General features: G+C 41.5%; 1 protein-coding gene across 1 annotated transcript in view; it reads right to left on the reverse strand.

Annotated features, from left to right (window-relative positions):
• Positions 1-12728, reverse strand: part of thada (THADA armadillo repeat containing) — a gene marked incomplete at its 5' end in the record, with an annotated part of 92585 nt that overhangs the window by 66579 nt on the left and 13278 nt on the right. Inside the window, 5 exons of the mRNA XM_083897242.1 lie at positions 2328-2419; positions 2661-2783; positions 3179-3301; positions 6621-6753; positions 10537-10646. Of these exons, the coding sequence (XP_083753368.1) occupies positions 2328-2419; positions 2661-2783; positions 3179-3301; positions 6621-6753; positions 10537-10646 (581 nt within the window). The remainder of the gene's footprint in view (positions 1-2327; positions 2420-2660; positions 2784-3178; positions 3302-6620; positions 6754-10536; positions 10647-12728) is intronic.

The raw sequence follows: 12728 nt of genomic DNA on the forward strand, positions 1-12728 counted from the left end.
CAGGACTCTTATCCGGAACATTCTGACTTCTGTGCTCACTACAGTACTGAATTTCTTTGGTTTGTGGACAAAAGAAGATATTTATCGTCATTTTTCTGACATTTTATGGAAGAAACAACAAAGAGATTAATCAAGACAAGAATCGCCAGATTATCTAATAAGAAAAAACTATTAGAATTATCATCACTACTATTATTATTATTAATAATAGGTGCTACTGTGATTGCTGCTGTTATAATTTACACCATTACAGAGTGACACATGGTTATTAAATAGCAAGTCTTCCAGGTTGTCTGCCTGGTTTTTCCTCTCCCCATCTCACTACAGTACAAGTAAAATGTGTCTCAGCAGTTAGGAAGGAATTTCTTTTTGGTGTCTAGACATACCTTTTTTGTTCAAAAGTGGGAAATTTAAAAAATTACACTATAGTATTAAATAACTCTTTATTTAATGTGTAATCGCATAAAACCTGAAGCATCCTGAGTGTTCAACTCCTCCACCTTTGCCTCCAAGTTGTTAAATTAGGTGGCGTTAACAAATCATAAAATATATGTGGAAAAAAACCCTTTCACCTGCTACTATTCTACTTTTCAAGGTTTTTCCACACTCTTGTCATAATTTAAGACTCTTTTCCCCGAAACCTCAAAAGTTATCTTCTGGTTTTTTTTCAAACAAACCCTGGCAGCAGAGCAGGATTAACAGCAGCTAACCTTTCAACTAAAATAAAGAAAAGTGAAACCTCTCTGAACCAATTCATCACTTACATAGCACATACATATCCACTGACAGTTTGTGGAGCTAAATTATCACCGGCAAAAGAGACAGAACATTTTCACGTGTTCAGGTACTTCTGGCTCTACAGATTTGACCCTGATAATTTGTAATCACATATCATCATCACCGTTGCTATTTATTGTAAAATCCCCAGGCAGCTGTTTTTTTCCTAAAACTAGAAGCACTCGGAGAGCGCAAGTCCTCCGCCAAGGCAGCTCAGTGCCTACAAAATGCACCCTGTCGGCGCGCCTGGGTCACACAGCGGGAGTTGCAACCAGCGATAGCGTTATGGTAAGACAACAAGTGTTAGCTTATACGGATCACACCCAAAATGTAATCACTTGGTCGTGGTCCCATTGTGGACATTTCCTGAAAATTTCAGCCGAATCCATCTGAGACTTTTCGAGTTATCTTGCCAACAGACAGACAAACAAACAAACGCTGGCGAAAACATATACCTCTGTGTGGTCATAGGATGGTGAGTCCTATTTACGACTTTGTCTTTTTCTGGCTTACCTCATGAAATAAGCAATTGAAATTACGGAAGTGGTTTATACACACCTTAGAACGATCTTACTTGAATAGCAACCAGACGGCATATCAGTTAGACCACATCAACGGTGTTTTGTCAAGACAGATAGTTACACCGTATTGTCAAAACAGGACACTCAACGAAACCCGTAATTACAAGTTTTAATCTCTGAGGTGATTAATTCAGGTTTAATTCATCAACATAAACATCATCGCCTTGGGTTTAACGCACACCCTGTTTAACTCCCCCGCGGTTTATGGTGCGAGCGTTGTTTAAACCGTGTGACAAAGTCCTTTTATCCTGCAGACAACACTGTTCATAGATGTATTATCAGCAAATATTTCCTGCCCTCATTACACTCAATGTGGAGCTTTTTTTTCCATTGAACTCTCTGTTTGTAATTACAGGACGTGTTTTGTGGCCAACATCTGCAACAGATGCAGATACAACAATGTATTGTACTGTCTCAACTGCAACCCACACGTTCGGTACGCCAGTTCTCGGGATGTTTTCAAGTGTTTTATGGAGTAATGATGATATGTTTTAATTTATATTTCATCATTCCATTTTATTTTGAATCTGTCTCTCCCCCGCCCCCCATTTGTGCATTGTGTAACTTCCCTCTGGCTGGTTAAAGAGCAGTTGAGATCTGCATCTCTGAAGCAAAAACCAGCAGAGGCAAAGAGTGAATGAAACGTCTTAGGGCAAGGTGCTGTCACAACAGCGCCCCTCTGTGCTGTAAGACAACTACTGCTCATACACATTCTTTTACTTCAGCTTTTAAGGTTTTTGATCTAATTCTTTGTTTGTTTTAAATTGTTATGTTCTGTAAAAAAAAAAATCTCAAACAAACCTACATATTTTAAAAATGGTGGAGTGGAGTGCAACAGGTAATAAACAGAATGATGTCCCTTGTTGCACTAATTTTCACTTTTGGAGATTGTTTTCAAGCACTGATGCACATGATAGTAAAGTCTAAAGTCAGCGTGAGAGCCATGTGAGAGCAGGAGAGGTAGCAGACCTGTTCTTCTTTGAGTGCTCGTCCTTCCCTTTCTTCACTCCAAAGATCCTCGTGATCAGGGTGCTGAAGAGAAGAGTGGACGAGTTCCTCACCTGGAACAGAAAACAAATAGGAATAGATGAGAAGAGAAGAGAAGAGAGAAGGTCTTTTTTTAAGATTGTTTGGCATAAAAGAGCTAACAGCATCACTGAAAAAAGCCAGACTGCTGTAATAACCTGTGACTTTATGATCACTTAATAGGAAAGAACAGGATGCTGCTCAATGGCAACTCAATATCAGTAAAGCGTGGTTGGTGTTGGAGGAAAAAGACAAGAGGATAGGGCGGCAACTCACTGCCCAGACAGGAGAGGTGAAGCCCAGCACCGCGGCCTGCATCCCGTCCGAGACGAAGGGGATGATGTTTTCACCCAGGCGAGTGTCCCTGTACAAAGCCCTGAGGATGTTTAGAGCGTGGACCTGTGGCGGGGGGAACAAAACAATATTCGTATCACATCAACAATAGATCACATTGCAATTCACATCGAAGAAATCAGACACAGAATGTGGAAAATCTTGACATGACCCTGAGATTATTATTGTTGCAAAAATGAGTACAGCTATTCGATGAGGTACTTCAGCACAGTGTGGTTGTAATTCATGATGTTTCTGGAGATGGACTGTCTCTGCCGCGTTTTCCGCCAAATGTTTTAATGGGTGTGATGTGGATTCTTTGTGCAGTATTGATCAAGACTCTATTACAGGTATTAGTTTGTAAAAGTTGTATTTGGAGTTATTGCCATGCTTCCTTACAAGTGAAATTTAACTGTCTCCCACTATATATAACGACATCCCGACTATTTGAATGATCATACCTGAGGGACAGTAGAGCTCTCAGTGTTCCTGTCAGTAGACGGCATGGCCAGAGTGATCAGCTCTCTCATGGTCATTTTCAGCAGACTGCAGCTGGACGACTTGGGCTCAGAGGAGAGCAGAGCCTGCAGAGATGGACAAATAAAAACACAACATTAAAGATATAGTATGTCACATTTCTGCATTAAAACATCTAAAATAAAATAAAAACTACAAGACAACTGTTTTTTTGTTTGGATTGTACTTGTATCACTGTGTACATCAATAGAAATATGTATTTATACTGAAAGCATAAACCGTTTTGTTCATTCCGGTCAACTTCCAATGATGTCATTCACTGCCAAGTTTTACACAGCGTTTGTCACTGCATAATAACAATAAACTTTTAATGCTCTGCACTGAATAGAATGCCACGACTCTTCTGTATGAAGTCACACATCCATTTGTCCTGCAAATATTTACTTGGCAGTGGAACAGAGCCTCACCAGTTGTAGTGAGGTGTCTAATCATGCTCTCAGTAGCGAGCAGAGAGAGAGTGAGGGAGGGTGGGGAGTCAGTCGGTCAGTGTCACACTTTAAAAACAGCTGACATATGCAACTTCAAAACATTCGGAAAAATCCTGAATCCTGGATCGCTCACTTAACCAGAAAGTGAGCCGAAGCTTGTGATCCCATGCTCATCTATTCAGGATCTGTCCAAGTGTGAAAAATGGTCACAATTTACCCTCCCTGAGCAACTGCGTTGAATACAGCTCCAGGCACAATGTGATTATGTTTACAAACACCAGCAGCAAAAATGAACGTGCTATAATATCATCCGAGACCTGCTGAATCCCAGCTGAATCTTTAACTTTCCTATAAACTTTTCCTCATCCTACTCTGCAGACAATTACACATCCCAATAAAAGAATGTAAAATAAAAGATATTATCAAGTGATCACTACAGAGGCGGATTTGGTTGCCTGTAGATTCCCATCACGTCATCCTCTCTGTATTTTCATCACTTTATGATCTTCTTAATAGTTGTTTTCTTTTCTTTCTTAATAAATCTTCATACAAGTAATGAAAGATGAATATTACTAATGCAAAATAATTTCCCTTTATTTGTGTTCTGTTCCCATTCATGTTTTTAAGAAGCTTGTTGTTTACATCTTTTACTTCCTCTAAAACACGATCATTGTTTTGTTTGTGAGCCAAGGGACACGTTGACATTCGGACTAGCAGCATTAAACCCGACTTTCCATACGCAAGATGACGTATTCTACCACTGAGCCACAACGTGGATGGATTGATGGATAGTTTGTGCAACTGATCTTCATTAAAGGCCACATGAAATCAACTTTTAAATTGCTTTTCAGTGTGCATTTGATTATTTCTAATTTCTTTGTTCTCAATTGAAACCACCACCACATACAATCACATCCTGTGATATTAAGCAACAGCCATTACATAAGTTCTTCTGCACCAATAGCTTCACTGAATGACATCATTTGTATGCACCAGGAGTGGGATTTGGGAATGTGGGAGTAAGGAGGTCACAGCACTTGGCTGCTGTGTGAGAGAGGAGTTATCTTAGTGTGGGAGCTGATGGGAGCCAGCTGTGTGTCTGGCCAGAGTTATGGTTAAACGTCGGGCCTGGGAGGGATGGGGAGATGGAGGGTGGGAGGAAAGGAAGAGGAGGAGGTGGCACAGTCTGGCTCCTATAAACATTTCTGAGGAAGGGGGGGTTGAAGGTAGGAAAGAGGGAGAGGAGGGCTAGCCTGGTTCCTGTGAAGTCTTTCCTGTGTTGATCCAGACCAGTATGAGGTGAGCGTAGGAGCCAGCCATCTCTGATCTGACTCCATCTTCTATGTGTGCAGGAATGCAGCTCAAAAGTCTGCCAAAGTGTGGACTTGTGCTTCACCTCAGACTTCCTCTGCTTTGTCGGCATGTTCCTCTTTCTTCTTTATCTTTCTCCGTCTCTCTTCCTCATCATCTTATAGCATCCATGTTTGTTTTCTGTTTTCAGTTTACCATGATACTACTACTTTTATATATGACTTCAGTTTTCTGGTCTGAGTCAATCCAGCTTTACCATGCAGACAATTACCATCAAGTCTAAAGAATAATAATCACACATGAGTTTATATTTGTATGAGCATTAATTTTATGAACGTCAAATTTAAAGGAATTGCATCTGGCTAAATCCAGTTCAAAGAATTCAGCTCTTTGTATGACAGCACATGCCTGGCATACAAACAGCATCAGTCATATCAGCAGCAGAGCCAAGCGCCTCGTAACCATAACCACAACAAAGAAGCAAGCCCGCTCCAAAATTACTGCCACTATAAAACATGAACCCTGTCGTGTCTCGTTTTAATATCGGTAATCAGAGGAAGTGGGAAGGAAAGCTGTGGCTGAATAACAGCCTGAGTCAGTCGAGTGTTGAGTCAGTGAGAGATTACAACACACCGTTAAAGGTGGGTGTGGGACTGGAGACTACTAAGAGGGGTCAACAAAAGGACAGTGTGTGTGTGCGTACTTATGTTACCTCTTTAGGATCTTTTCTGGCATAAACACTGACCTTGTCAGGACCTATAGTCCTCATGGAGACCAAACCCTGGTCATAATAACACAACTAAGATGTGAATTGTGGTTCATTTAAGGTTAGGCATTAACCGGTTATGGTTAAGGATAACACTTCGGTTCCAAATGAATGAAAGTCAATGCAGTGTCCTAAGAAGAATAGCTGTGCAAACGTGTGTGTGTGTGTGTGTGTCTGTGTGTGTGTGTGTGTGTGTGTGTGTGTGTGTGTGTGTGTGTGTGTGCGTGTGTGTGTGTGTGTGTGTGTGTGTGTGTGTGTGTGTGAGTGTGAGTGTGCGTGTGCGTGTGCGTGTGCGTGTGCGTGTGCGTGTGCGTGTGCGTGTGCGTGTGCGTGTGCGTGTGCGTGTGCGTGTGTGTGCGTGTGCGTGTGTTAGTGAGAGAAAAGAAGAGCTGGATTAAGAAATTTGGCGTTCTTCCATTCTGGGTGCTCCAGTCAGTGGCATGCTGAATGTGCTACTTTTAGAGGTAAACAGGAAAACATTCACACAGTAACTTTTACCACGTTTTAACCCTGTCACATGAGCAATTTGACATTAAAAAGCAACACTACAATAAAAAATAAACATCCTGTTTTGTCACACTGGTGTCTGCGATGATGGACAAAAGGGGAACGAGTGGTGACAAATGATCACTGTGTCCAGAGAGGGTTAGAATAATGAACAGTGGGTGACTCACTCCAGCACACACACACTGCAGAAACTAAAACAGTGGAATGTGCACTTTACTAAAATTCCTCTGTGTTCTGAAGTGTTGTGATTTAAACAATAACCTCTCACAAACACTTGAACTCAACCGAGTCGAGAATCAAGAGTAAACTTTACAAGCACCCTTTCGAAACTTCTCGAAACCCACGAACACACACCTGGATATAGAAGGGTATTCCAGCGCTGCGTCGTGTGGCACACAGCTTGGACGATGGATCACTGGATTTGACCTCCTCCAGGACCTCAGACAGCCAGCAGGCTGGAAGCTGCTGCAGTGCCTCACTTCCACTCCTGACACACACATAAACACAGACAAACACGGATAGTAAGTCAAGTAATTCTTTACGTGATCATCAAATCACATGAAAGGGCAGTGAAATTTAAATCCTGTACCCTGTATATCACACTATTTTTGTTTGTATTTTCTCTCACCAAAAACAAACCAAAGCACAGTGTCACTGCAAATTATCTTTTACATTTGTTCACTTGGCCAAACAGATGGCTTTCACAGAAGAATTCAGGCAATACAGAAAATAAATACAGATAATAAAAAGTGTCACACAAGTTGACAGTTCAGTCATAATGTGAGCTTCATTATCCTTCAAAAACTCAGAGATGGTGTCCGTTGGCTTCCAACAAACTGGAGAATCATTATTTATAACCTTTTCCAATGTGATTCCTATCAAGTCACATCCAGCAACTAGAAATGTCAAAATAAAATCCACAGTCTTGGGAAGGATTAATATTACAAATATTAACTGTTCTCTGGGGCACCTGGTGCTCAAGGCACTTTTAAACAAATGCTATGAATATGATCTGAAGCAGCAGACACACAACCCACAAGAAACCACACTCTGTGGAAGAAGCAGCTGCTTAACAAGAGGCATGGAAGCAGAGAGGATGAACGTAAACAATCAATGTGGAGGACAGAGCAGGGACAGCACTGCTGCTGCTGCTGCTGCCACACACACACAGACACACACAGACACACACACATGCACGCGCGCACGCACGCACACACAAATGGTTTGGGGAAAGCAATGAATAAAAAATATTGAAAATGATAGAAGAAATTATGGACAAATGGTTAAAATATCAAACTTCCTCATGGAAAATTTGCCAAACAAACAATATCAATATCCTATATGAATCGTTACAACATTAATTTTCAGAATAAAAGCCCCAATTATGTAATAATTGTTTTGTTTCGATAATAATCGTAATTGAAACACAATTTTCGATTCATTCCACAGCTCTAGTCCATTACCTTGAAGAGAACTATGTAATTTTTTTTATGCATTTAAAGAGTGTTGGAAACATTTAGTCTAATGTAAGACCACTACGGTTACAAAATGTCACATGGGTCTTATCGTGGCTCACGGTTGGTGTAGTGATTTGCGCTCTCGCCTTTGCTTGAGTTGAATTGGTCACTCTAAATTGACCGTAGGTGTGAGAGTGTGAGTGAATGGTTGTTTGTCTCTATATGTGGCCTGTGATGGACTGGCGAGCTGTCCAGGGTGTACCCCGCCTACAGCCCTATGTCAGCTGAGATAGACACAGCAACCCCTGCGATCTATAAAGCGGTAGATAATGGATGGATGGTTTAGATGTTTTAGTAAAGAAATGTTCCATATTATATCTTTTATACCACTTTAGGCTAGAAAAAAAGTCCATGTGAAAACCACTTGTAATTAACACATTTAGAAGATGACAGGTGGCTGCAGAGGTAGCCGAGTTCATCTAGTATGGCTCTGGGGGTACATCTGAAAATAAAGGTTGTGAACCACTGCCGTAAACAACTTCAGATATAAACGCGCATGGCTAACCAGTCAGAGAGTGAAGGGGAAAAAAAGAAGAAGAGAAAAAGTAAAGGAAGATATAATAAGTAAGCGGGAAAACTGGAAAGAATGAAGAGAGGCAAAAAGACATAGTAGAGTGCAAACACAGTGGAACACACCAGAGCCAGATCCCAAGGCAAGAGCATCAAAAGACTGTGGTTAAGCACCCCGCAATCAACACCCCATAACGCAGCACACGGCCTGCATACCATCCACACACACTGCTCTTTCGTCCGATGAAAACACACACTCACATCCACACAGGCCTGCAGCAGCACACACACACACACACATACTGCCAGTACGCCTACACACAACCACTAGAATGTCACCCTCATTATGCGACACATTGAGAGACAGGTTTCTGTACAAGTACAAAACAACTGCTTTGTATTTTAACTGCCCTGTACTGGGTGGTTCAGAGTCAATACTGCCGCAACGGTTTTGTGGTTCGTCACCTGCCGCAGGGCTAAAGACATCGTTTCCACAACCCGCCATTGAGGAAAACAGAGAGGTACGTGAGGATAGTGAGAAATTCTTTCATGACATTAGAATTAAACAAATTGCCTTTTTTTTTTACATCCATAAATAGCAGAGGTTTTAGGGAGTGCGTAGCCAATGACACTCGAGCCAAGTTTGATGTTGCTCCTGAGACAAGTCAGAACAGTGGCCCCATCAAACCTGCAACGTTAATTGACCAATTAAAGTGAATGGGAAGCTTTGAATTATCATATATTTAGAGAAACCGGCAGTGGGGCAATAGGGTTTGGCCCTGACTTGTTATACAAGTCCTGTATGCACCAAAATACATTCAGTGTAGTGATTTACCGTCCTAATGCTCTATATAAGGCTGCAACCTACAATTATTTTCATAATTGATTAATCTCTATTAATAGATGAGTTGTTTGGTCCATAGAAATGTCAGAAAATGTTGAAAAAGGTTGATCATTTTTTCCCAAAACTTGTTATCATGATGCTCTCTAAAGTCTTGTTTTGTCCAAAAACCAAAATATATTACTTTATAATGACTTCTCTGTTATATGGCGCAAATAAACAGGTATGATTAATTTTTAAGAAGCTGAAAAGAATACACATCAGAATTATATCACACATCAGAATTATCAGCGAGAGTGTAGAGAAAAAGATATAGTTCATGTTCTAAAAGTATTTATGATGAAAAATTCATATATTAAAGGGGAAATAAGTAGTTTACAGTGCCATCTAGAGGAGAGGCTGAAATTTACAACAAAGACCTGCTGCTCTGCTCACCCCCTCCCTTCCCTGAGCGCTACAGTATCCGCAGCTGGTCAAATGTCGTCCTCGTCGTCTTTCTCCGTGTCAGCAGATGAGGTTCGTGAGGAGAGGGAGAGGGCGAGCTACTGCGGCCGTAGCAGACGAAGCGGAGAGAGAGGAGGCGGGACTTCGGCTACAAGTAAAGAAACGCTTGTTTTGTTCTCTCGCGTTTGTCCTTACAGGCTCTGGTAGAAACATGGCGTCTCGCTGCTAACAGTGGCTATGCAACCGCGGTCAGCGGTCATGTTATTTTACATGACTTTTTGAAACACTACGAAAATGAAACAAAAACTATTATACAGCGACTAGACAATGCAGGAGCACATAATATGTATAAAAAAGTGGATTTTGGGTTATATAAACCCATAAATACTACATATTGTACCTTTAAATAAAAAAAATAAAAATTAAAAATAGACAGAAATAACTCATTGTAATGTGATCAGTGACAGGCCACATGAAATTGATTGGGGAGGGGGGGTCTGCATGTGGACCACAACCTTTTAGACCTCTGATAAAAGGGAATGGGATAACTATTTTCCAATACCCAATATTTGTGCTAAGCTAAGCTAACTGATCGCAGCTTCAGATGTAAAAGTGACAACAGTTTTCATGTTGCTAATGACACAAAAAAATGCACAAGGTTTGTCAAATATTAACTTGCTGTTCATTGAAAAAATTGTTTCACACATGACACAGACACTTCCCGCTATAAAGCCAAGGTATAAATTACTTTACTGAAAATTAAAAGGTTAAATCAACATATTAAATGTTAATAATTAGTGTCTGAGCATACAGAATGTAAGGACTTAGTAGATTTAATGTTTTCACCTAATTTTCAGAAAGTTTCTCAAAAATATTTCACCATAAAGCAAAATAATATATCAGAATACACACACACACACACACACACACACACACAGACACACAGACACACACACACCTGCACAGCATGTCGGTGAGGCGTACAAAGCCAACATAGGCCAGTTCGAAGGCGCCACGATGACGGGACTGAAGAAGCTGCTGGCGGAAGTACAGGCCTACACCCTCCACCTGTAACAGAGAGAAGGACAGAGAGGCTATCAGCAATGTTTGTGTGTTTTTTTGTGTATCTGTGTGTGTATGTGTGTGTGTGTGTATTATGCCTTTTCTGGCATAAACGGAATAATGGCAGAAATGGAAGTCAGTGCAGTGCACATTGTTATTTAGGCAGAAGCAGTCTGACTAAAAGCATAGCGGATGGGTGAATAAAAGATGGTCATTACGCTGGCATTTGAATGAATTACTTGATCCCACTTTCACCTTTCCTCCAGTTACCAAGCTCACTGAAGCCAATACACAGGCTGCACTCTTGTTTTAGAGACACCACTTAAGTTTTCAGCCAGTAAGCAGCGAGCATGTCAAGCGTGAGAGCGGCATGTCAGTAGCGTGACAAGTGTGTTCAAATAAGGATGCTGAGACATCCACATAATGGCCACTGTCAGTAAAACCATCCAGTTAGTAACAGTGTTAGCAACATTATTCTAACTATATACATACACACACAAATGAGTGCCGTTTGTGTGGCAGTGTGTAAACTGGTGAGTGTGTTGCAGGTGAGGCGGCAGGGCGAGGCGGACGCAGAGCTCCAGTGCCCTGTCATTAAGGCTGTGGTATCACCGCCACCACAGAGGCAGCCAGGCCCCGACTTAGTCAGGGGTGGCATGGAGGGCACAGGGAGGAGTGGCAAGGATCTGGTGCAAAAAAACCCCTGTGTGAAATCCCAAAGGCCCCTTAGGGGATGTGGGGTTAGACACAACATCTAAACTAACACAGACACAGACCCACAGATGAACAAGGAGCAGACCAGTCACTGTAACCTTCAGTGACCAACCCTGATGTCACTGGAGAAACAAACAACGTCGCATGAAGACTAGGTTTTGGATGAGGAAAAAACGACAGGAGAAAGTGCTGAAACAGACAAAATTGAGAAAGCACTTAGAGAGCGCAAACCTGCAACACAGCTGGGGAAAAAAAATAGAAAAACCTTAACCAATTAATCAATTACCAAATTAATTAAGTCCATTAATAATCAATTAATGAATTAATTGCTGGAGGCTACACACAAGCCATTCAAATAAGTTCTTCCATGGGTCATAACCCACAGCCTCAGAACATGTCATCACAATCCATTCTTACCTTTTTGAGCAATGCTGCTTACAAAGAGACAGACCAACAGTCAAAAACATAAAAGCTTTTGCTTCGGACATAAATACATAAACTACTGTATATGTGCATGAAATCGACTGATTACAACAACAATGAATGCAAAAAATGTGGGGCTTAGGCAGCCCGTTTTTAGCCAAATGACTGGTCAGTAAACTTGACTGACCCTGCAGACCCAAAGCGGACTAACTTAAACACCACCGAGTAAACCACAGTGGTACCAAACCCAATGACTTATCACATTGGTGGCCAGAGTGGACTCCCAGGACAGGTCTGACCTCACCGGGGTAAAAATGGCAGCGACAGTCACTGTTAGATGGCCCGTGGCTGCCGTGGAGCAGACCGCTGCGGTGCTGAGCTGGGCTGAGCCGGGCCGAGCCGGGTCCGCGGCTTCGCCTATTTAAAGCTTCCCTCTCAAAGGTTCCCGTCTGTGTAACGATTCAAAAGGGCCGAGCAAGCTTCCTGCGTGGGGCAGGGGAGGGTGGGGGGGGACACTTTATTTAGACGTCAACTTCCTGTTTGCAAGCGTGCCCGTTTCCCAGAAAAACTTCCATGTGCGGAGAGAGAGAAGTTTCCCAAGTCTAATTACATGTATGGCTCTGGGCCGTGACAGTGACCTAAATAGCCAACTTCTCCCCTGACGGGACAGAGTTAGAAAGCACTCCAATAATGTTTGTTGTTGTCGCTGCGATCTGAGGAAGGAGCACTGATGTTTGTTTGTTTTTTAATGTTAAAGAGAATCATATATAGTCAGAATCTTCTATTGAAACATAATAGGATAATAATCTGTCAAAAGTTTGGGGTCACCTATACAATTTGTTTGTGTTTTCCATAAAAAGCCACACTTTTATTCATCAAAAAAGTTGCAAAATGAATAGAAAATATAGTCAAGACATTGACTTGAGTTTTATTCCAAATATTAATTTTTCC

This window comes from Microchirus variegatus (assembly GCF_963457635.1).
Source record: "Microchirus variegatus genome assembly, chromosome: 11".
In the NCBI taxonomy this organism is placed as follows: domain Eukaryota; kingdom Metazoa; phylum Chordata; class Actinopteri; order Pleuronectiformes; family Soleidae; genus Microchirus; species Microchirus variegatus.